At 39.7% G+C, this 26,363-nt stretch overlaps 1 protein-coding gene across 1 annotated transcript in view; it reads right to left on the reverse strand.

Annotated features, from left to right (window-relative positions):
• The window catches only part of CASD1 (CAS1 domain sialic acid O acetyltransferase 1), a 45,413-nt gene extending 20,393 nt beyond the window's left edge, over positions 1 to 25,020 (reverse strand). The window contains exons 1-7 of the mRNA XM_037046467.1: positions 24,640 to 25,020; positions 17,145 to 17,241; positions 16,479 to 16,599; positions 8,326 to 8,370; positions 6,823 to 6,885; positions 1,265 to 1,309; positions 735 to 858 (exon numbers count right to left, since the gene is read on the reverse strand). Of these exons, the coding sequence (XP_036902362.1) occupies positions 735 to 858; positions 1,265 to 1,309; positions 6,823 to 6,885; positions 8,326 to 8,370; positions 16,479 to 16,599; positions 17,145 to 17,241; positions 24,640 to 24,772 (628 nt within the window). The 5' untranslated portion in view covers positions 24,773 to 25,020. The remainder of the gene's footprint in view (positions 1 to 734; positions 859 to 1,264; positions 1,310 to 6,822; positions 6,886 to 8,325; positions 8,371 to 16,478; positions 16,600 to 17,144; positions 17,242 to 24,639) is intronic.
• Between the last annotated feature and the right edge of the window lie 1,343 nt (positions 25,021 to 26,363).

A 26,363-nucleotide genomic window follows, 5' to 3' on the forward strand; every position in this document is an offset into this window, starting at 1 on the left:
AATAATTTAAATTTCACTTTTTCTCATGTTAGTATGAGAAAGGTTAACAAGGAGTCTGTAAATAAAGACTGTGGAACACATTATCACCAGCCCTTTTATTCCTCTCAGCATGATATTCAACTTGGAAAAAATCATAAGAGTTTCTGACAAATAACTTGAATTGCTAAAAAAAAAAACCCAAGGCATTTCATATTGTGCTAGCATTAAATAATGGACATTCAATAAACTCTTGAAATTAGTTGATCTATTATCAACTTTCTCTTAAAGAATTTCATTACCAAATATAAACGAGATGGCATAAATTTAAATACATTTTGTCAATTCCAAAGAATATTTACTTTCAATGATTCTAATATTATGAAACAGACTTTGAAATTTTTTCCCTATATTTCCCAATTATACTAAGTATACTTTGTAAGAAGTAAAAAAATCAGAAGTAAAAATCTCATTTGCCTATAGAACATATTCTCTTTGTTACAATCTGCAGCCATCTGCCTGGTGAAGCTCCTTGGAGAATATATTTTTCTTATTTATTTTTTACTTATATTTATTAGTGTCTTCTCCTTAAGTTCGAAAGAAGAAAGCAAATAACTCAAATTTATTCTAATTTTGCAAACCTTATTTCAAAATGTATTCTCATAAGGCAGCAATTTTATTTCTTGAAATAGGAGATAATAAAAATCTATGACTCATAATATATACAAAATGACATTTTTTCATTACTCGTCCATTACCTTGTAAGACCCAATAAACATCACTGGTCTTGGCCAGTTTTTCTAAAAGTGGTGCTATGGAAGTAATGTTCATTTTATACTGAGAAAGCGCTTCATTGCTGCCGTTGTGAATCTTGATAGACCACTAAGAAGAAGGAGAAATTATCACAGAAAAATTAAAGTATATAATTTACTCTATTGTCACAAAGGTTGTTATTTCAAGATAAGTCCCATTTTACTTTGTTATTAGAATAAATTATGGTCACATTATTTCATGAAATATGTGAAGGCAGAAAAAGCTAACATAAAATTAGGCTTTCAACGTATAACATTCAAGAAGAATATAATTTTAGATATCAAATATTGACATTTAATAGCAAATTTTCTAAGTTCCTATCTTTTTCGTAAAATTCATTAGTCTCATTAAATAGAAATAGCAGTTAAAACATAAGTACAATCAAGAATTCTACTTAACATAAGTTAACATTTTCTTAGCACGTCCTTAAGCATGGAGCGGAAATCATCACATAAGAATGCAGAGGGTAACTTACGGTGGCAGCTCCTGCGACAATCACATGGGGCTTTGCAGCAGAGTCCTAAAGAAAGGAAAACCTTTATAACAGTGTTATATGTAGTTCAGAGAATTAATACAATTAATCTTTTCCTTAAATTTAAGTTCTTCCTTCAAAGCACATTTTAATTTTCTGGAGTTTCTTACTGAATCTCTGCAATAACAATGGCACCCTTAAAGAAACATAAAGACAGATAACCTACGCCTAAAAAAATCTTACGTGATTACACAGGACGGCATGAGGCCTGTATGGTTAATTCTTTGGTGTTCTTTAAACACACACACACACACACACCATGATTGAAATCTAATATTGCCAAATGGCTCAATATTATTCTGAACTGTGAGTAAATGGCTTAAGAATAAAACTCAGTATACCATGTCAGCCAATTAAAAAGTATTTATGGAATATATAGTTTAAGTGTTAAATAAAATATTAGTGCCCCAAAGAAATACTTTTTGGGGAAAGCTAAATTCAATACATATATAACAAAACAGACTGATCATTATTATAGACTACAATGTAGGGAAAAAAACAAGGAGAAATTTGGTAGAAATCCCCACCAAATGCAAAGTGTACTATTAATAACCCTACCAATACTACTTTCTCTTAAATTAGCTCATTTTAATATAGATTCTTGCCACCTGTGACACAACGCAGGAAGATGTTATACAGATCCTATAAAACAGGGGCACAGCCTCACAAAGCTTCACAGAGCACAGCTGAAGCCTGGCAGAGACAAAGTCAGAATCCCAGTCTCCTGACTCCTGGGTTCAATGCGCTTTCCACAACTCAGAAGATGCAATGTTACAATCATGTGCATGAGAAAAAATTAAAAATAAGGGAAACATCTGACACATACATAAAAGTGAGTTAGTGTCTCATTATAAAGGTGATATATACTTTCATAGAAAGCTATGTAATCAGAGAAAAATAACAAATTAACCCATTTCCCCTTCAGAGGTATTGGCTTCCAGTCTAGTACGCTTAACCAATCCTTCTAAGTTTGTACCTTTGTTTTATAAGAATGTTTAACACCTTCCTGCCTATCTCACGGGTGGCAAGAATCTATATTACAATGAGCCAATTTAAGGGAAAAGTACTCAGTGCTCATTTCATGTGATTTTATACCGAAATGTCTCTTCATCCCTAGGCAGCTCCTGTTCTCACTGTTCGCAGCGGTCATCCCAAATCTTATTTTCCTTATTCAGGTCCCTTTTGTCCTCCTCCTCACTTTCCACATACAGGCTCATTCTCAAATTTCAAAGATAAAACTGAATTCATCTACCTGTACGTTCTTAACTTCCTCCATTCTTACAGCTTCACCCTATCTTCCCCTGACAAGAGAGGAGAGAAAATACGTCCCTATCTCTTCTAACGGCAAACCCTTTACTCTGCGTCTACGTCCCCCTCCTTTTCACTCCCATAATCCATGCCACCCCTTTCCCTCTTCTGCCTTCCCTTAATCTGCAAGTGTTGGATCATCTTTCTCTTCAAAAAATATTCCTTCAACCTTTTCTCACACTAAGACTCTTATTTTGTACACTTAACCAACAGATTATTTGAAAGAGCATTCTGCCTTCACTACACCAATTTCTTTCTCTCTCACTTATGCCTCAATTTATCATGTTTTGATGTGGGGCTTCAACGCCTATTAAAACTGCTCTCAGAGCCCACGGATGAACTCTGGATTGCCCAGTCCCATAGCCTAGATTCCTGATTCTCAGTGTGGCTGGGAACTGCCCCGCCTGGTTTCAGAAGCTGTAATCCCCTGTGGCTAAGGCTGAGTAAGGGACTTTGGGACCATAAGCCAATTAAAAGACAAAGCTTATCTTCCCTGTAGGGGCACCACCCCTGCCCCCTTTCTCTTCACTATGCTGGACCCTGGGCAGATGACAGTTTAGCCAATGACGGGTGATTCCTCAAAAGAGGGAGGACCTAAGGCACGGTTGTGAAAGGGCCCTCTCAGGGAAGGACTTGGGGGGCTATAGAAAAAGGGGGTGATGGACCCTCATCCCTTGGCTTTGACATAGGCTGAGTCCTCATTCTGTCTGTAAGAAGTCTCCTAATCTCTTGGCTGCCTTACTTCCCCTGCCTGACTTAAACCTGAAACAATGCTGGTGGTGGGTACAGCCCTGTGCTGGAAAGGGTAGGCTCCCTAGGGTGATCAGGCCTGAAAAAGAATGCATCAAATGCTATGAAACCTACTTTGCTAATACCCTCAATTTAAATGATAAGGGTCCAGAAGCCCCAGTGGCCTAATGGATAAGGTATTGGGCTCCTAAATGATAAGGGTCCAAACAGGAAGTGAAGTTTGTTCCCCAAAGTTTTATGACTCTTTAACTATCTGACCCTGACTCAGAATAAGCCCTCAGAGTTCTTTGAAGGTTATCTATTGTTTAATCATTTCTGCTTGACGATGACTGATGAACTTTACATATACATCCCGCATTCCTGTGCAAACCGAACCCAATAAAAGCTTGTCAAGGCAAGGGTTGAGGTGCTCTCCTCTTGAGAGAGAAGCCATGCCGTCCCTTTTCCTCCGCAGGACTCGGTAGTCCATGTGAATTTGCCTCGACTCACCCATTCATCCATAACACCGTGGAGCCCAGGGCCAGGGTCCGAGTCACAGTGTGACAGTACTGACTATCTGCTTCTTACAACTCTTTCCTGTGTTACATGACCATGACTCTCCCCCCGCTTTTTTCTCTTACCCCTTTCACTGCCCCTTCTCAGAATCTTTCGGTTAGTTCCACTTCTAAACTGTCTTTAATGCCTACATTCTCTGCCTGTTCAACTTCTTCCATTCAAGTAACTTCAAATACCACCTCACTCCATACCAAGGCTTCCCAAATTAACCTAAGAAGCTCACACTACTTAATGACTATCATTCACCTACAGAATGAAATCTAAATTGCTGCCCCAGCTGGACTGAGTGGACTGAGCTCAGTGGACTGAGTGCTGGCCTGCAAACTAAAAGGAGGCCAGTTTGGTTCCCAGTCAGGGCATATGCCTGGGTTTCAGGCCAAGTCCCCAGCTGGGGGTGTGCAAGAGGCAACTGATCCATGTATCTCTTGCACACTGATGTTTCTCTTGCACACTGATGTTTCCTCTCTTTCTCCCTCCATCCCCCTCTCTCTGAAAATAAATAAACAAATCTTTAAAAAATCGCAATTGCTGGTTTCTTCACAAGTTAGTCTAATTTATCACTATTCCCATTTAAAACTTTCAATGGTTATCCACTACCCTCAAAATAAATTTAATCCAATATCCTTATTTTTAGAAAATACATGCTTAAGAATTTAGAACTAATGAAAAATGGAAAAAGTAAATCTACACCACACCAAATACAGCTTAGGATGTTATAATCATTATCTGCTTAACTCATCTCTTATCACCTCTCTTCCAAAATGAGGCACCTGATACTAACAACCAAAACCAAACACAAATAAAGGAGCCCTTTGCACTCTAGCCCTAGCCACCCTAAATCTGCTGCTGATGCCCTGCACAGGCTCTACTCTATCTTCATCTCTGCTACTTCCTTTGCTTGGGACGACCCTCCTTTCTCACTCTAGACCTTCACCTTTAGGACCACTTTTTCTGAAAATTAGTTTTGAAACCTTAAAAAGTTACATTTAGTGCTTATCCTCTGCAATGCTGTTATACCCAATAGTCACCTATTTGGCCCCATCACACTGTTTCCTTAATTACCAATATCTGCCGCTCACCTAGAAGCATGTTGAGGAGAATTCTATTACATTACCCAGGGTATCAACACTGTCTAGCCTAGTACCTAAAATACTGCAAGTGATTTATAAATACCTGTTGATATTTATACTCTAAAAGTAGAGTTGTTTAAATTCAACTTTGTTTTTATGCCAATAAGCTTCTATGAGGGATATAACTTTATCTTTGTAACCCACAGTTCTTCTGGAGATATTACCTTCTCTGTAAAGCTTTCTTGGATCATCACCTAGATTCTAACCAACCCCATCCTAAGCGCCTCCATCCATGGTGCTTTCCTTCATCCTCTGTGCCTGACCTGTTATTGCCCTTCATTTTACCATGTCATTCATCAGACAGTCTTTATACATGAGACTGCAAACTCCGAGGGCCTTGAGTGGGGCTAATTCCCTGTCGTGTTCCTAATAACCAGCACAAAGCTAGAAATAGTACATAAATAATAAAAATATGAATCTCTGTATTCTTAGGATCCAGCAGTTTACTATAGAAATAGTAAAAAATAAATACATATATAGTCTTTAAAAAATAAAACCAATCAATAAAGCTTAGGTAATTACATGATCATCTACCTAAATAAATGGAAACTTTTCTTTCCTTATAATCATAAGAAATTTTATAACGGAATCTAAAGCTCCAAAAACTAGTTTTAGCATATTATAAAAACTGAAATCTGGAAATGCAACATTATTTCCACGTTAATAAAAACAATGGTTTTCTGTAAACTTGCAGAACTTATAGATTATACTACATTGATGTTCCGTTAATTGTGAATTTCTACTATTGTAATGGATATACTTGCAGGTCCACTACAAATATGAAGCATATTTTTAACTCACTTGAACTATACACATAACGTTCTATACCTCTGGACATTTAAAAACTTACCAATAAAAGCAAAACAATTACATGATATTCTAATTTATCAGAAAGGTGAATTCCAGAAATTGTCTGCATGTTTTTTTTTTAAACTTAAACACATTTTCTCGAAAAAACAAAATTAGAAATGTTGACTAGGTTCCCACCAGATTGTGTGAAAGCTTGTTTGGTGTATGAAGTGGCTGCAATACTAAACACTTACTGTGGAAAGAAGCAAATAAAAATACCACTGCAGTACAAGTAATTAAGCAAAATAAGGTCAACAAATTGAATACTGTTTTATCCACCCCAAATGCAAATCCTTCTGGGAAAGAATACAGGTGTAATGAAAGGACGGATGAGGAGCTATATAAAGACCACCATGGCGATTCCAAAGTGGACTTGTGGGAACTCAGGGGTTTTCTGACCTTAAGAGCATGCTTGTCTTTATACACAATTCATCTTTGAACACTATGAGCCAAATGTACTAGGCTTGACTTCTGGGTCACAAACATAATGCTAAAAGGGAAAAAAAGAGGCTATCAAAAAACCAAAAATTTCCTAAGTATCTGGGCATGAGTTTGAAGAACCAAGTGGAAAAACATCCCAAGGAATGTGTACTGTGATAGAAAGATTACTTGGGTTTGAGTTAACTGAGCTGCAGGCAGTGACAGAAAATTTTACATCTGGGAAGTATGGTATGAGCATAATCGCCTTAGGGTTGGAATGGTGATAGTGGAGACACTGGATCAACACACACATTCTCTTCTCAGTAAAGTGAGAGAACCAGCCCAGCATAGCTCAGCTGCTATCACGAAGGCTGTATAAAGTACAGGAGAGGGATATAGCTGAGTACGGGAAGAAAAACAATGAGTGTTTATGAGCTTTTAAAATTTGGTTGTGCAAAACCAGAAAGACCTCTCTTTTCAAATACAGACCTCAGTCCACACTTTGATACACTGTTTCATAGAACCATTAACTTCCGGATGCCACAGAAAATCCTAAGAAACATGTAAGAAAAGAAAAAGTCAAAGAAACTGTTATATCCACCACTCAAAATTAACATTAACTTATTTCCTACACAGCACTTAAAAGTACCTCACCACCTTGTTGGTTGTCGGAGGGGAGGGAGGCGGGGACTGGGTGAAGGAGGTGAAGGGATTAAGTAGTACAAAATAGTCATGAGGACAGGAAATATAGTCAATCATTATGGTGCCAGGTGGGTATTGGAATTATTGGAGGGAACACTTCATAAAGTAGATGACTCTAATCACTATGTTGTATACCTGAAACCAATATAAAATAATACTGAAAGTAAATTCTAACTGAAAAAAAAAGCATTACTAAAAACTTGTATTAAAATAAATCTACCATTAAGACAAAGCTCAAAAACTAAAGCCAAATGCACTGTATTTAAAAGATCTGAACAACTTACATAATTCATTTCCTTATTAAATCTATCTCAAGCTACCAAAAAAAAAATCCCATGAAACAAATAAACAAAAAGACCACCTTCTCTCTGCATTCTTCTTCTTCCGTCTCAATCTGGCAAGTTTCACAATAGTTTTCCTGCTATCCACTTTTGCTTTTTTCTAATCTGTTTTCCACATTTTAGTCAGAGTAACCTTTTAAAAATTTAAAATCTGATCTTGCCACATCCTTGCTTGAATATTCAAGGAATTTCAATTGCCCTCAGGATAAGTTCAGGTCCTTGAAGTTGCTAAGAAGGTGCAGGACCCGCCCTCTGCCTGGCACTCTGCCTCTTCCCCTGCCTCCTCGCCTGTGCTCTGCACACCCTCTCAGTTATCGGGCAGCTCCTGGAATGCTCTGTGTCCACTTTCTCCAGCACTTTGCACGTACTGTTCTTTCTGCCTAAAAAGCTCATAAACTCTTCCGCTGAGCCTGACAAACTCTTACTAATCTTTGAGGCCTCAGTTAAAACATCACTTCCTCCAGGAGGACAACTACTTTTAATTTATTGCCTTGTACACGCCTAATGCCCCACTTTTCCCCTTGCCACCCTTACCCTCCATTTATTTGTATGTAAAGAACTATCATTATAGTTCTGCAAGCTCCACTAGGTCTAGGACAGTGCTTTGTTCATCCTCCCTGCATTCTCAGTATCTAGGAGAGGTCACTGAGACTAGTAATTCAAAAAATCCATATACATTCTTTTACGAACACTAATCTTTCACATATACTGATTTCAAATTAATGTGTAAAATTATTTTTTCCTGGATTAAATATCCGAGAGTCCAAAATTTCTATTTTATTGCACAAAATAGTACAAACATTTATTCAATTATTTTACTATTCTTGTCTACTCTCAATACACTGGAGTATATTTAATATATACAAAGTATTAGGTGCTCTGTAAATAAATTAACTGATGAATATAGTTTTGACATTGTAACATTTTGCTTACTACTGTATGAACTTACCACTTTAACTGATGCAATCTTGTCTTCAAAAGGAATGTTTTCATGCTGCCATAAAAAAGGAGACAACAGAAATAGTAATGTATAAATTTTATGTAAATAGTTCTCCCGTTAGCTGCTTTTGTTAATTTATTTATGTATCGTATCTCAATTATCTATAGTCAATCCGAAGAGGGAAAGAACTGCACAGAACACCACAAAGTAAGTGACACTAGTTAACTTGTGTACCTGTGCTCTTCCACATCAAAGACACAGTTCAAAGATAAACCCTCAACTATTAATACAAACAGACATATGAACACGCCTATATAAATGATCTTTTCACCAAGACTGCCACGACTGCAATTTAGTCCCAGTACTACTACCCGTGGCAAAGATGAACTGCTCCCCTACATTTCCTAAGTTCCTTCCAATCAGACAGGACAACCCGACTAGTTCTGTCCAATGCAACGTGGACAGCTGCAACACGGGTCACTTCCCAGCTGAATCTCCCAGGGCAACTCTCGAGTCTCCAACTTTGCCTGATGCAGAGACGGAGGAGGAGAAGAGTTCCAAGTGGTATAACTAAAAGAGGATAAAGATCCCACAAGAGGAATCCCTGAGAGACTGCACAGAGCAAAGGAGCAAAGCCTCTCCTGGGACTTGCAGCGCTAAGCGAGACCTGAGCATTTGTTGTGTTAAAATTCTAGTGTGTTTTGTTGCTGCAGCAACATCCAATCCATTCTCACCAATGTTCAAGTACAGGTCCTATCTGGACCAGAATAAACACATATGACTCTAGGTCATTACCCGTTTCACTTTTGAGGACAGCACACAGTCTAGTTGTAGAAAAAATTAAAATCTGGAGACAACTTTTTGTAATCAAGCATTTCACATAAAAAAAGAAATCCTTTCAGAGTTAAAAACTCAGAGTGGGGTGGAAGACAGAATGTAATTCCTAATTCCTAAAGCCAAGGTCAAACTGTGTTAATTAATTTAGCCAATTTTACTTTCATATCTATGTAAAATAAGGTTTGCTTTTACTAACAAGCTAACTTTTAAAATTCTTGTTAGTCCTGCTCAACCACCATTTTGGGGGCGGACTCCTGGGACAATTACTCCATAGGAACTTTAAGGTGTGTTACATGAAAAAGAGTTTTCTTGGCCAGGAAAGTGTGGGAAACACCGGGTCAGAGAGAATCCCACAGGTACTCTGTTCTCCTCCTCCCACCCCGTCCTGGCCTTGTTAAAACCCTCCTCAGAGAAATACTGCCATGAACTTTCTTTTCCCTTTTCTTGTACAGTTCAATTAACTCAACTCACCCTTCTCTTCCTTTATTATTTTAAGGTAACGTCTGATACATACAGACAGTTATGATTCATACTGATACATACTGACAGTTATGTGTCAGTCACAAAGCACAGTAAAAACACACATGGACTTTGAATCCATGGCACAAATCAGGGTATCACCAACACATGGAGAGGCATGGGTGGACCGCTCCCTCTTAACTCCTTGCTTTACCCAAAGGAAACAGCTACCATGAATTTTATTTATTTTTTTATTATATAGTTTTGTTACCAGTATGTGGACCCTTAAATAATATATTGTTTAGTGTTAACTTTCCAACTTTCAATTTTGAAAAATTTCAAACTTACACAAAGTTGGCAAAGTTGACAAAATTATAATGAACTTCCAAATGCCCTTTACCAACTAACATTTTCCATGCTAGCTTCACATCTCTCTGTGCACACATATACATAGTTTGTCTCTTTTGCTGAACCATCTGAAAGTAAATTGCAGATTTAACACTTCATCCTTAAATACTTAAGCATACATGCCCAAAGCATATGTACTTTCTCTTACATAACTAATACTACAATCCCACCTAGGAAATCGGATACTGATAAAATAGTCTAATCTAAAATACAGCCCATGTTCAAATTTCCCTAACCTCCCACAGTCCTTTCCACAGTTTTTTATATTTTAATCTAGAACTCAATTAAAATCAGATATTACATTTAATTGTCATATCTCTTTAGCCTCATTTAATCTAGAACATTCCCTGGCCTTTAAAAACACATACGTCAATTTACTGTACCAGTATATGTTGGGAACCATCCTGCCTGGTTTTAGAAGCTGTAACCCCCCATGACTAGGCTGAGTAAAAAGACCTTGGGACTGAAAGTCACTAAGGAGACAAAACTTTTCCTCCTGGCAGGGGTGCAGCCTCTGCTCCCCTTTACTTCACCCTGCTTGGTCCCTGTAGGATGGCTGGATCACCAATGATGGGTGAGATTCCTCAAGGCAGGAACAACCTAAGACAGGCACAGTCACAAAGAGACCATCAGGGAAGGGCTTAGGGGACTATAGAAAAGGGGTGATGGACCCTCCCCCCTCTGCTTTGTCATAGTCTGAGTCCTCATTCTATCTGTAAGAAGTCTCCTAATCTCTTGGCTATCTTATTTCCCCCACCTGACTTAAGCCTAAAACAAAGCCAGAGAGGGGTATAGCTTTGTGCTGGAACATGCAGTTCTTGGGGATGATCAGGCCTCAAGAAAGAATTCATAAAATCCTGTGAAAACTACTTTGCTAAGAATGCCCTCAATTTAAATGATAAGGATCCAAAGCATAAAACGAGTCTGTTTCCCAAAGTTTTATGGCTCTTTGATATCACTCTATCTATCTGACCCTGACTCAGAATAAGCCCTTATAGTTCTTTGAACATTATCTATTCCTTGATCGTTATTGCCTGACAATGACTGAATAGCTTTACATATACGCCCTGTACTCCTATGCAAACTAAACCCAATAAAAGCCCATTGAGAAAGAGGCTCAAGGTCTTTCTCCTTTGAGAGACTGGTCAGCCTTTCCCCTCCATGCAGATCATGTCTTGGTAGATTTATTCTCATCCATGGCAGCTGGGAGAGCTCTGCTAGATGGAGCTCCCCCACAAATACACATCAAATATACTTACTACTTTTGTGGAGTCTCAGTCAGTTACTAAGATACACCAAATCCAGATTACAATGGGCACTGACAGTTACCTTCATGTATACGTCTCTTAATACAAATGTAGAGTTTCCCTCCTAATAGTTCTAAAACAGCAATTTTCAACCTTTTCCATCTCATGGCACACATAAAGTAATTACTAACATTGGGGCACACACACCAACAAATATGTTTTTTGCTGATCTGACAAAAAGAGGCATAATTTCGATTCGTTCACAGCAGAGGGCTATTGTTATGTTGGCTGGTATAATTTTTGTATTTGATGACCTAAGGGAAAAGAGGTCAGTGCCCCTGACTAAATAGTCAGGTATCACATGTTTTAAACACTCTTGCAGTGCACTGGTTCCAAACTGCTGCCCTAAAAATTCATGGGTTATACAAATGCCCATCCTCACGTGATAAGAAAAATTATTTTCTGAAGCTTGTAACAATTTATATTCTCACCAACAGTTTATGAGACACGGACCCTCTAATTCATCTCATCAGACTTCATATTCTTTGCCCTTGTCAAATGTAATTTCTGCCACAAAAGTAGGTGTAAATGGTATCTTGTGCCCTGGCTGGTGAGGCTCAGTGGACTGAGCACTGGCCTGTGAACCAAAGGGTCGCCGGTTCAATTCCGGGTTGGGGCACCTGTCTGGGTTGTGGGCTGAGTTCCCGGTGCAGGGTGTGTGACAGGCAACCACGCATTGATGTTTCTCTCCCTCTCTTTCTCTCTCCCTTCTCCTCTCTAGAAATAAATAAACTAAAATCCACAAAAAAAAAGGTACCTCATTATGGTCTTGATTTTCATTTCCTTGGTTAACTGTCTTTCAGATGGACACGGGGATTTACGTTTTCCTCCTCTGTGAAATGTGTGGTCATACCTTTCCCCTTTGTTTTCTGTTGGGTCATCTTTTATTTTACTAATTTGTGGTTCCTTACATCTCTTCAATATATATATATTATAAATATCTTCTCCCAGTTTATGGGTAGTCTTTTTTCTTTATCTTTTGATGAACAGATACTCCAAATCTTAAATATGTAAATTTATCTATGTTGTCTTTTATAGTTAATACTTTTGCTTCTTACCTAAAAAACTTTTCCCTACTGGAGGTAATGAAGATATTCCCTTACATTTGTTTTCTAAAGGTTTCAAAGTTTCGGCGTATCTGTTACTTATTAAGTCTGTCATGTAGGTGTCTATTTTAGAGCTCTCCACTCTGTTCCACTGGTGTCTCTGTTTAGCCCTACCATCACCACAATGTATTGATACAGAGTTAAAATAAGGTGGTTTGAGGTATAAGGGGCCCCAGACTACCCAGCTTGCCCGCCAGCTGGAAGCAACACAAACAGCTTCTTTACTGCAAGGCTTCCCCAGTTTTTAATATCCTAACCTAAATTAAAAACATCTAAGAAGGGGATATAATATCCAGCTCTGCCCAAACTTATTTGACCAGAGCCTCTCACAGAATTAGTCTTCCACAAAATATCATTTGAAAAAAGTCCTGCTCTGAAGTTTCTTTTTAAAACATTTTTTCCCTCAACACAGAAAAGAAACACATTCATACAAAGAATTACCTTCAAAACTCCTATTCCACCCAAACAAACCCACACCAACGCTAAATCACCATCATCATTAGCAGCAGCAGCTTTTACAGTAGGCCAGACTGTGCCAGGCACAAGAATTTAAATAACAACAATAAGCTCTGTCCTCAAGTTGTTCAGAGACAAGAGAACTAAGTAAAATACAATTTAGCAAATGCTCCACTAGCAGTGTCAACTAAATAGCTCCTCACTAACTGTCTTTCTAAGACTATGTCCAACTGCCTTTGGCTCTTTTTAGAATGCATATAAATTTAGGAGACTTCTGCCAAGATGGAGGCATAGGTGGAAACACTGTGCCTTCTCCCACAACCAGGTTTGAATACAACAAAGGTTTGGAGAACAAAGACACAGCCAAAGAACAGAAAACTGAGTTATATGGAAGTCTGACAACAACGAACCACTCCACTGGGACGGTAAGAGGGGCGGAGCCAGCAGCGGAGCAGGGTTGGGCAGGACAGATCCCCCGACCTAGGTGGGAAAGTGGCCCGGACCCAGTCGGGGTGTGGGGCAGACTGACCACGGTCACACATTCGCGCACAGTAAGACGGACTGCACAGACCCCAGCAGCGAACCCAGTGGTGGAGGGCTGACGGCAGTGGCACATTCGTGTCCAGGGAGATGAAGCGCTTGGGCCCCAGTGGTGGCGGCGGCAGACAGGACCAGCCTTGCTCCTCTTTGACCCCGCCCCCACATACAGCGTCACAACCCAGCAACTGAGTTGCCCTGCTCTGGTGAACACATAGGGCTCTGATCCTGATACGTAACAGGCACGAACAGCCCAAAAGATGGCTCAAGAAGAACTCAAAGCCCCAGAGCCCATAACTCTAAGCGACCAAGAGATTGCCAGCCTCTCAGATGCACAGTTCAAGACACTGGTCATCAGGATGCTCACAGAACTGGTTGATTATAGTCACAAATTAGAGGAACATATGAAGGCTAAACTAATTGAAATGAAGGAAGATGCACAGGAAACCAATAGTGATGGAAAGGAAAGTGGGACTCAAATCAATGGAATGGACCAGAAGGAAGAACGAAACATCTAACCAGAAAAGAATGAAGAAATGAGAATTCAAAAAAATGAAGAGAGTCTTAGGAACCTCCAGGACATCTTCAAACATTCCAACATCCAGATTATAGGGGTATCAGAAGGGGGAAAGAAATAGCCACAAGTGGAAAACTTATTTGAACAAATAATAAAGGAGAACTTCCCCAGTCTGGCAAAGGAAATAGACTTCCAGGAAAGCCAGGAAGCTCAGAGAGTCCCAAAGAAGTTGGACCCAAGAAGGAACACACCAAGGCACATCATAATTACATTGCCCAAGATTAAAATGACGGAGAGAATCCTAGAAGCAGCAAGAGATAAGGGGACAGTCACCTACAAAGGAGCTCCCATCAGACTGTCAGCGGATTTCTCAAAAGAGACCTTACAGGCAAGAAGGGGCTGGAAAGAAGTATTCCAAGTCATGAAATCCAAAGATCTACAGCCAAGATTGCTTTATCCAGCAAAGCTTTCATTTAGAATGGAAGGACAGATAAAGTGCTTCTCAGATAAGGTCAAATTCAAGGAATTCATCATCACCAAGCCCTTATTATATGAAATACTAAAGGGACTTATCTAAGAAAAAGACGACGAAAAATAGGAACAGTGAAAGGACAGCAAATTCACAGTTATTAATAACCACACCTAAAACAAAAGCAAACCAAGAGGACAGCTAGATCAGGAGCAGAACCATAGAAATGAAGAACACATGGAGGGTTAGCAACATGGGAGTGGGAGGAGGAGAAGGGGGGAGAAGATACAGAAAATAGCATAGATGGTAGGTAGAAAATAGATAGGGGGGAGGGCAAGAATAGTGGGGGAAGTATAGAATCTAAAGAACTTGAGGCACGTGGTTATAAGTAAGGGGGGGAGAATGGTGGGGGAGGGAGTGTGCGGGTGGAGGGGAATAGAACAACTGTAATGGTATAATCAATAAAATATATTTAAAAATAAAAAAAGAATGCATATAAATTTAAATGTATCTTGCTTGATAATTGTGATAAAAATTAAAACGAAAAGCGGACTTTATAGTTTTCCATTATTGAGATTTCTAAAAAGATTTTATTTATCTTTAGAGGGGGAGGGTAGAAGAGAGGGAGAGAAAGATCAATGTATGGTTGCCTCTCGTGGGTCCCCTGCTGGGAACTGGCCTGCAACCCAGGCATGTGCCCTGACTGGGAATCGAATCGCAATCCTTTGGTTTGCAGGCCCTCGCTCAATCCACTGAGCTACACCAGGCAGGGCTCAGATTTAAAACCTCTACTAGTCCTTCCTGGTTGACAAAACCTCCAATAGCCTAAGGGCTCTTCTCACAAGAAATAGTTCCTAAAAATCTAGCACCCGCTACCGTTGTCACTCTGAGCCAAGCTACTTGTGAAGTCCTAGTTGTGAAATTCCCGATTTTTCAACTCCTTACCACAGGGCAAATCGAATGTGTACAAGCAGATTTTCATCATAAATTCAGGAGATAGCTCCCCTACAATTCTGAACTTTCTTGTACTTCACTTTCCTCTCCTTGTGACTGCCCACTGCCACTCATACGCAGCTGAAGACAGGGTTTAGAAATTTGGATCACTTAAAAATGGATAAACAAAAAACAGTTCACAAAAATTAACTAATTATTAACAAACATACAGATGATCATACTTGTTAGTTCTCAAAGACCTACACATACACACACATAGTCTTTTGGGTACTTTTTTTCTCTTCCAGAAGAATGACTACATTGAAGAAAGGTATATTTTTAAAGTAAGAAATATTTTATAAAAAGGGCATAAATTTGTTGTTACATTCTTGTTTGAATTTTGTAGCATGATTGCCCAGTGCCAGTAAGGTAGCAGGAAATGAGGCCCTGACATACATTACTTAGAATATAAATTGAAATATTCAATGATATAACACTTTTAAAGTTTTTATATATTTATATACCTAATATTACAAGGTAGAGATTCCACCCTAAGGAAATAATTTAAAAAGCAAAGTTTTCAAACAAAGATGTAATTTAAAATGTCTTTTTTTAAAACAGCAAAGCGAAAAAATAGGAAACTACAAAAAGTTAGGAAAAGGGAGGTTTATATAAGATTATATTATATCCACTCAAAAATATGTTGGCATTATAAAAATATTTATGCTGATTATTTAATAATATGGTAAATTATGATAAGTACTGAAGAAATAAGACATGAAATTGTACATGCTAAAAGGTTACCATTATATATTTTTTAAAGGGACAAAAGATAAATGGCAAACATTAAAAGGAGGATATTTTCTTTGTTTTCTTTCTAAGAAATTTTTAGAAGCTTTTCCATGAAAAGAATTTATTATTTCCAAATACTAAAAAAATAAATTAATGAAAGGCTGGCCAATACCCACTCCTCCCGCTGACTCCCAGGGCAGCCTATCACCCCGCGGTCCCCCCCACTGCTCCCACACCCAAGTGAAGCCTCCGCAGTGCCTTGCCTTCACACTCCTCCTAAAACGACTCAGCCGGCCAACATCTAAAACAACACCCTAGTGAAGAGAACAGACAAATTTTACCTTATTTCCTTCTTCTTTGAACTGAGGATTAATTATTTTTACAAATGAATAAAATAATTGCCGAATTCTGGAATCTCCAATAAATGCAATATGTTTATCTACAAGGCAGTTCTTTGCTTCACTGAAATCAACAGAGAAACATTAATTAAAATAAACAAAAATAGCATACTGGCGTTTCAAAGCACACAGTTTGTGAAGAAAGTAGTACAGGATTATTATATGTAGTAACTATGTTGCTTTAAAAACAGGTGGCCATGTTTGTTTAACCTACAGGCTCCTGTGTGATCAACTAATCTCAGTAACTCCCAACAGCTCCCATTTATCAAGTCTTTAAGAGGTACTCTAACCCTATTAAGGACTTTATATCCACTATTTCAGAATAAGTCTATGAGGTAGCCATCCAAGTCCCAAAGCGAGAGTCCTTCATTCAAGGCCTTTTGCCAGGGGCCTGTTTGTTTTTGCCTGAGATAAAACCAGAGCTGTCTCCAAATGCTCTCGGGCAGGAATCTCCATTTGGACTCAACTCCACCTCTATCCTCCTCCAGCAGTCCTCTACCATCATATACAGAAGTATCACAGAGTGCTTTCTTTGTTTCACCAACCGTACTCCCCTACATACTATGACCCATCATAGGGAAAAAACATAACAAAATGGAGAAACCTTACCTGATTTTGTATTTATGCATCATACAACTATGAGGTTGCCAAACTTTCTCTCCAAGAAATCTGCCACTTGAAAGAAGGTATTCACACGAATCATTGCCTGTAACAGTTAAACACAACAGTGTTACAAACAGTAGTTAAATCTTTATATGTTGGTTATCTAGCCCTATTAAGCTCTTTGAGGAGAGAAAGTACAAAGTCTTTATCCTTCACTCTATCTTCTAAGTGCATATTACTTACCCATGAGAAACATAAATATCAATACATTACTATTCAGGAGGATAAGAGTCACTAATAACACATACTTCACACTGAAAGAAACTGACTCCCTAGCCTCTAAATGCTACATTCACTGCTCTGGCAGTTCCTTCTGCTTCAGGTTTTGTTTCCAAGGGTATCATCTCAATAACAATCTAGCCTTTCCAATTATCATTCCTATTCTAGCTTGGAAAGAAAAGTTTCAGGGATAAAAGAGAAGACTTTGGAAATGACTTCTTCCTTCTCAACTGTTATAATACATAGTGCATTAGCATATTTGGAAACCCAGTTAATATTGCAATATTTTACAAACCTACTACCTGATTTTCACAACTTTCCCGTGAGTGTGCTATCCCATTCTGTAAATGTGTAAACAGAGAAACGGACTTATTCAATAATCTCTTTTAAAAAGCCTAATGAAATTTTATTCTTTTAGAATATTACAAAGGTAAGACTTGAAAAGATGTCATGGCGGCCAAAGATACACACACATAATCAGTGTCAGTAACAAACTGCAGATTTCATAGTTATTAATAATCAGCCTCTCTACTTCTCTTGATCTCTCCTTCCTGGAGGATGACCAACCAACTCCAATCAATCCGGTGGAGACAGTCACAGTTTTACATGGTAAGTTCCACATCTGGGACAGGTGGTCACCCTTCCTCCTTCGGCTGTTTAACTGCACATTATCTCAAATGACTTCACGGAGTTAAAAAAGGGGGTGGAGGCATTTAAAAAGTTCAAATATGGATGAGGGAAAAATAAGGTGTTTAGATTAAGCATAGGGCTATAATAAAAGATACGTATTACTTAATTTAATCTTGAGTTCTTTACTTACAGTCAACAGTACACTCTACTTGCTTTACAAATAGTTAAGGTCAGGATAGGGAGTCTGATGAGAAGAATATCACAGAACAAGAATTGTACTGAATCATTCAGACCGAAGGTAGGGAAGACCTAAAGATATTTAAAGTAGAACATACATATTTTTTCAATCCAGTTATCTATCTATCTGGCTAACATACAGATGAAAGGTAATACAAATGCAAGACAGGTATGTATGAACAGTGAAAGTACTGTTACTTCAGTGTCAGAAATTCTAAAACAGAACAGGAAGGAAAAATAACAATACTACATTATAATACTGGTGGGAAACTGGGTAAGAAAAGCAGAGTATCAATTGCTGAATTTCTCCAACTGCATATGTAATCTGTGTAGGTTTTCTGTATTTCAAAGATTTTTTAATAACATCTCACTAAGGGAACTATAATCAGTTCTTAATTCTTTACAATTATTAAAAACTAGTTCTAGTTCCAAAAAGAGCAAAAAACAAATTTAAGCTACATAAACAATCAAGGAAGAGTAAAGAAAGAACTATAGGATCACATAATTAAGTTATTTTCCTAAAAATAGCCCTCCTGTTGCATTCTTTTAAAATGGCAATGCAGCAAAATCCTATTATTAAAATTCTAGTAAATGTTTAAAATTAGAATGAAAAGTCTGTATTTACGGCATTTCTACCTCTTTAAATATATCTATTAAACTAAATAAAAAGCTAAAAGAAGTTGCAAATAATTGGGTATTAATTCTGTAAAGTTTCTCTTTCTTTAAAAAATTATTTTATTTATTTATTTTTAGAGAGAGGATAAAGGGAGAGAAAAAGAGAAGAAAAACATGACTGTGAGGTTGCCTCTCATGGGCCCCCTACAGGGGACCTGGCCTGCAACCCAGGCATGTGCCCTGACTGGGAATAGAACTGGTGAGTCTTTGGTTCCCAGGCCAGAGCTCAATCCACTGAGCTACACCAGCCAAGGCTGATTTTTGTTTATAACACAAGTCCAAACAGAAACACACCTTGATCAATATTCAGTGTGTGGGGTTGTGTCATTTGTTAACCGTCTATATGGGTTATCACTAAGGTTTTCTGGAGAGGATGTACCATAGCAACATCTTAAAAAAAACAACAAAGTCTTTTCTCCGACTACTCACACACTGTTTTCCAGTAGTTCAGTGAGTAGAAAACAACATCTCTAATCCAATGAACCCACAGTAGGAAAACCCCAAGGCACAACAGATTTGAAGTTGTCACTAACGAATAAGCACTGCAAACACAGGATTTTGAGACTATTCATTTTTCCAGAGAAGAAATTCTTAATTTGCTAATGGATGCTAGTTGGTGATGACCCTTAAAATATTTTAGGATGCAGAGGTTTTGTTACAGCCCTGCATCTGAACTCACTAATTGCTGTGCATCAGCTAGGGTCCTGTCAGAAGCCAGGAACCGTACCAGCTGTTCTAACAGACTGAATCCAGTACAAAGAACTGTTAGAAGAGTAAAAGAATTAATAACTGGACAATTGAAAAGAGACTGGCATTTTATATTTGTCAGCAGAATAAAGTAACCTTGTCTAGAAAAGAAAACTCCACAAAATTCCATACTCCCAAAGCTCTCTTTTGCTGGGAAAAGATTTTTTGGGTCAAATCAATAAATGTACATCTAGATGTTAAAATAAGTTAATGTGTCATATTTTTATTATGTATACTAACTATACGTAATATACACTGGCATGTATTTCCTTTCAAAATTTACCCAGAAAAATTCCAACCAGAAGAACACAACAACAAAACCAGTCGTTATTTTCAACTGCCTCATATAATTTTGATAGCTACTTGAATACAACCAGTGTGAGATGAAAGGTGCTGAGTGCTCAGATGAATCAGGCTGTGAACACAAACGCCCACACACAGGGCAACTGGAAGTACAGAATCACTTGCTCTGCTATCTCCAGTAAGAAGATTATCTGATGAATGGCTGTCTTCCTCTTCATTGTTATCTGAAGCATAAGCATTCTGTTTGGACAATGGGAAGTCTCAGGTTTTAAGACATGATATTTCTATCATAGAAAGATACCCAAAGCAAGAAAAATAAGTAAAACAAGGTTTTAAACAGCTGAAAACTATGTAGCAACTGAAGACTAAATCTGTTTTGCTAAAGTGTAGCCCCTATTTTCCAGACAATACTTCCTGTGGCACACTGTACACTTACAGGAATCATCCTACCAAAGCTGCGTGTTCCTTTCTACCAACCATGAAGATGCCAGGTCATAAAGTTTACAATACCATCTGCAGTGTATTTTGTTTGCCTAAAATTCAGCAAGTTATACTCCAGTCTGTGCTGAAAAATCACCGGGTACATTTTCCTTTAGGCAAACTCTGAGTACCTCATTCTAAGCAGGGTCACACTGATCGGATCTTTCCAGCAGTCAAAGGAAAGCCTGAGAGACTAGAGCTACTTTTTCTCCCGTTAATTTCTGAAGCCTTGAACTTACTTTCCTCTAAAATATGCAATACCTAACATTTGCATTTAATATGCCTAGTGATAGGAAGGATTAACATTTCAACAAAATTAATGCATCTGTAGCAAGTTAACATTATCAATTAAAAAAGTGAAATATATCCAGATGGGAACTACCCTCAAAGCAACAGACACGCCTTGTGTCACAGACACAATGTTTTCAAGTTGTAACCATAATATTAACAGACATTTTGTGATTCAGTAATTTTAGAGGCTGATACAATTTTTTTAATGTAGTTAAAGGCTTAATTATTTTAAAGCGCCATTCAACTGAAAATAATGCAACAAAAACCTACTTTCTAAATTTGAGATGAGAACATACTATTAGAACATGAAATTCAATTAAAAGCAAAGTAACCAAACGCAGGAGGAAAAACAGAAGGAAATGGACTTTAAAAACCTATTTATACAATAATTATTTATGATTTTAAGCTCTGCATGTTAAACTTTGATAACTTAAAGATAAATATAATACCCTTGGAAACTCAAGGGGTTTTGTGTGAAGACAGATACAAATTATTATAACACAATGTGATAAATATGTGGTAATTGCTTTGAAAACACTGAATTCCTAATTCCTACTTCTGTGGCAGTGACATTTGAACCAGGCCTTGAAGGAAAGACCTGTACTTTGCAGGAGAGAAAGACCACTGCAGGCATAAAAAATAAAATATTTGTGAGATATGTAAAAGGGCAAAACATATTTAGATGGTGAGACTGGAGTTTGGGAAGAAGAAAAAAGAAAAACAGGTAGTAAAAAGTAAGGTGGTTAGATTTGGAAGTTCTACACATGCAACTTTTAAAGTCACTTTACTGGAAGAAGAATGGGAAAACTCTTGGCTGGCACTGTGAGGCTCAATTAATGTTTCTAAATGGTTTAATCCATTCCTTCTGGAATAAGCTTTCCCATTCCATCTTCTATATACATCACCTCCAGGTAAGAAGCTCTGAAAAAGGTACACCAGACCATAACGTAAAGGCTGGAGGTGAACTGGGTTCCAAATCCTACCTCAAACTAATTTATATCCTTAAGCAATTTACCCTCTCATGACTCATCTTTAAAATGTAAATAACACTGTAATTCGAAGAATCTAAGAGCATTGATTATAAGACACATCATTATTTTATGTAGCAGTGGGGAAAAAATGTTATCAATTAAACTTTGACATTCAATCAAAGATTTAAAAGCTCATCTTGATTACAGGAATGCTATAAACAGGCCAGAAGCAGGACTAAATATAGTAAAGTATATCTACCTCACAAAATGGTTATAAATACAAAATGAACTAAAATGTGAAACCATTGGAATAGCACCTGGCATATAGTTAGTGTTCAGTGTTAGCATGTAGCGTTTGCCAAGCTTTACCTTCTGCAGTATGTAATTCTTTTACTTGCTGTTGTTTGCAAAGAAAGCAAGACACTGAATATGTGAATTCTACTGCATTCACTCTTCCTTGCCTGATGCATACTGATGCCCACACATCAGAGATTTTAATTTTTTAATTATATTTTCTTGGTTTTGTTCTTACCTTACCGTTGTACTGATTTTTCCCCCTTTACCCCCTCCACCCAGCAACTCCCTACTCCGTCAGGCACTCCTCCTATTGTTCACCTTCTAGGGTCACACACTAAGTTCTCTGGCTACTACACCTCCTACACTGTACTTTGCATCTCCATGGCTAATCTGTAACTACCTATTTGTATCTCTTAATCCCCTCACCTATTCACCAATTTTCCTTCTCCCCGCTCTCATCTGCCAACAATCGAAATGTTCTTCTTATCCATGATTCTGCCTCTGATTTTGTTCGCTTAATTTGTTTTTCAGATTCAATTGTTGATAGATATGTATTTTTTTGCCATTTTATTTTTCATAGGTTTGATTTTTAATGTAGCCTAAACCTCTATATCTAAGTCCTTTTTTATTCTAAAGACGTGATACTGTTGTTCAAGTGTTATCTTTGCATAAAGGGCTTTGCATCTGAATTTGACACTGCCAAAGCACAAGGATGGCTAAAATGTTCCTGGTAAGATTATTTTTCCCAAACAGTCTCTGGCTCAAGTTCTTGACATTCAGTCTGGGCAAGTACACACACCAGGTGTTCTGCTTCACACTCAAGGAACTGAAGCACCTAGGGAAGCTGATGACTAGCTTCTGGAGGAGGCTTTACAAGCAACCCCAGATTGCTACACTGACTCATAAAGTTCCATCTGACATTCTGTTTTCCTTGCTGATGACAGATCTTGAAAAGATGAAATAATCTAAATATAGTCATTAGTATCCACGCTTATCTGATATAAGAGCACAATTAAAAGCGAGGAGAGGGTGTGGAAGGGGAAAGACTACATATTTACCTTTAAGAACAAGGCACCAAAGTTACAAAAAAACTGAGTTCAATTACTGTCATCTTATACCCAACTAGTACATGATTAATAGTTGTTAGAAGATCTTCTTCAAAATTACCACAAATGCATGCATCAACATTCCTAGTTTTATTTTCCATATGATCTGTTACAGCAAATGCGAATGAACCAGAGCCCTCCCAAGTCATATGGCTGTGATCTTACAGGAGGCTGGAGAAAAAAGGCCAAAAGGGTATAAAAAATTATTTTTTAAATCGATTTACTTTTTTTATACAAAAAGCTATTCATCTAATACGGTACTGTAAAAGATTTTTAATCCTCAAACATTGGAGAAAACAAAATAGCAAAACTGATCAAAATGTTCTACATTTGAAAGATTTCCTGGGATGAGAAGACAGCTCAGATTCCAGAATCCAGTTTACTGGCTACCTTGCCATTAGTGGGTGTAAAGTTACCTAAATGGCAATAGTGTTAAATGCCCACCTGCGCATTACACATTCCATCTTGACCAATCTCAGTCACCAAAAGCTGTCCTGATAATGGCTTCCATAATAATAAGCGCCCCCAAAGAAAATATCCTATCATTATTAACTTCCCTTAGCCTGTCCGTCTCTCTCCTAGGAACATTTTTACAAGGAATGTTCCTTCAGTGATAAAGTGATATTCCTTGATCACTGAAGGTATTTGTTGTGAAATAAGGAGGTCGTTTCCTTTTGCCCTTTACACCAATCTCAGAACCAACAGCGCAAGCCTCTTTTCAAACTGCTTCCAACTTGCTTCCATTGCCCACCTGAGTTACTGTCAACTACTACTTTTCAGGGACCTACCCCAGTGCCTTTACTTCGTAAAAAGTGTGCAACCAGAACCCTTTAAACATTTCTTAATCACAAAGTCTGGGTGACACCTTCTCTATTTGGCCAAGGGCATCTTTTGCCAGGTGTTGTCCCCGTGGCAAAGGAAAATAGGGGCGGCCCTCGCTGCTGTCCAACAACAGGTTGGCCCCGCTGTTGCAGGGCAGAGACGTGATTAAACGAAAGCTAAGAGTCGGACCCCTAGCATGGAAAAACGACGCCGCCACTATATTTGGAAGTGCCCCCTGTGCAGGAGGCCTTTGCCTTCACACGCCCCGAGCTAGCCGCGAAGCCGCGGGTCCGACCACCTGCACGCGAGCCCCCGGCCTGGAACGGCTCCCTGCGCGCCGCTCAAGCTGGAGCCGGGACCCCGGCAGCCCCTCGGGCCAGGCCGGGGTAGGCGTCCCCGCCCCCGGCGCAGGTGCCTGGGGGGCCCGGAACTTCGGGGCCTCGTCATGTCCCGGCCCGCACTGGGGTCCGCTGCAACGGCCAAGGCCGGCTGGCCCGCGGAAAGGGACGCCTGGGGGAACGTGGGGGCACCGCCTCCCCCGCGGGCCGGGCGCGGGGGCGGGCGGGCGGCCGCGTGAGCGTGGGCGGGTGTTGGGCGAGGGGGCGGCCTCCTGCCGCCGCGTCGCCTCCTCCCCTAGCCGGGCCCGGGGGAGGGCCCGCTCACCTCGGTAGCGGCGGGAGGCGAGGTGGCACACTGCGAGCAGCAGCACGGCCACCAGCGCCAGCACCTTGGCGCTTCTCACGCTGAAGTAGTGGTTGATCTCTCGCTTGCCCAGGTTGTAGGCCAGAGCCGCCATCTTGGTTCCTCCATGACAACAGTGCGCGGCGGAGCGGGGAAGGGGCGCCGCACAGGGGCAGCACTGGGGCTGCCGCCGCCGCAGCCAGGCGAGGAGCCGCCGCCAGTCCCCGCGGCCGCCACCCGCACCTCCCACCGAGGAGCCTGACCCCGCCGCCGCGGCGTCTCCGACCTCCGCCTGTCCCTCCTCGGCCCCAGCCGCCTGGGCGGCCTCCCCCCAGCCCCGCCGCCGCTGCTCCGCCGTGCCGGTTCCCGAGGCGCCCTGGACGCCTGTCTCCTCCCCTTCCTCCTCCTCCCCTTTAGCCTCCTGCCTTAATAGCGGCTGCGCCTGCGAGGGGGCTCCGGATGCCCTGGGCTCCCGGGTCACGGGCCCCAGATGGCCCTCCAGGGTCACCGGGTCATGGGCGCCGGCGGGCGGTAGCGGTGGCGGTAGTGGGGGCAGTGGCGGTACAGACTTAGGGGAAGAGGAGAGGGGACCGGGGGTCCAACCTGGCCGGAATGCGAGCCCTGGAACTTTTTCCTGGCTTATTGGCCTTTACCTGAGTCTAGGTCGGGTCAATAAAAGTAGAATTCCATAAGAAAAATACACATCATTCCACTTCCTCCTAACCCCCAGCACACTTTCCTGACCTTTCTAACCCTGGAAGCTGCCCAGCGGGGAGCCAAGGCCATCCCACCTTCACCAGTGCTTAGTTTCTGGCTATCTGGCCTGTCTGGCTGTCCCACGACGCGTTGTGGCATTGAGGCCACGGATGAGAATAGCATTAGCTCTCAATTTACCACCTTGGCTCATTTCTCTTGTAACTTTTTCTTCAAAGGCCTCAGTTTGCCCAGTTCCAGTGAGCGAAGATACATCTGAGTACAGGGCATGAAGGTACAGAATGAGCCTAGCTTAGTGTGGGTGTTGGTGAGAAAAGAACCCTCACTGTATTTTACACAAAGTTTGGCTAGGTGAGTATGCTAAATGTAAAGTGTACTCATAACAACTATCCCCGCTCCAAAAGTTGGTTCACACTTTGTGATTATCAATAAAGTGAGCACTCCTTTTGCCCTATTAAACGCTTTTTTTTCTATACTTCGTCCTTCTTTTATCCTATTTTATTATTTTTATTTTTGGTCTCGGCCTGCACTTCCAAGTGGAAATGGTTGTTTACGTGACCTCCCTTTCTTCTTGCCTTGTGTAGCGTGAGTCATTGGTTAGCTAGGTGTTTTCAAGTATTCTTTCCAACATTCCCATTTAGCCATTCCTGAGCTTGTGTTTACAGGCCCCTCTTAAAATTATAAAATGTTAGATATGAAGGGACAATGAAGATCTTGTCATCCCAATTCCTTTCATCCAAGGACTCTTTTTATTATGTTTTCATCCAGGAACCCCATATCTTGAAAGATTTTGTCGCTTAAATGAAATTACATATATCACTGTCATAGATGTAATGCTAATAAGCAATAAAGTTAAATAAGTGTACGAATAGTAGGCACTGTTCCCTGGAAATGTTCTCTCATTTTTGGCTGTCACTCTCCTAATCCAAAAATGATCACGTGCTGGGAGAATTAAATCAGATATTGTAAATATCAGATAACACTGCTAACAA

The sequence above is a fragment of the Sturnira hondurensis genome, unplaced genomic scaffold, assembly GCF_014824575.4.
Source record: "Sturnira hondurensis isolate 20B ecotype Veracruz unplaced genomic scaffold, ASM1482457v3 Scaffold0005252, whole genome shotgun sequence".
In the NCBI taxonomy this organism is placed as follows: Eukaryota; Metazoa; Chordata; class Mammalia; order Chiroptera; family Phyllostomidae; genus Sturnira; species Sturnira hondurensis.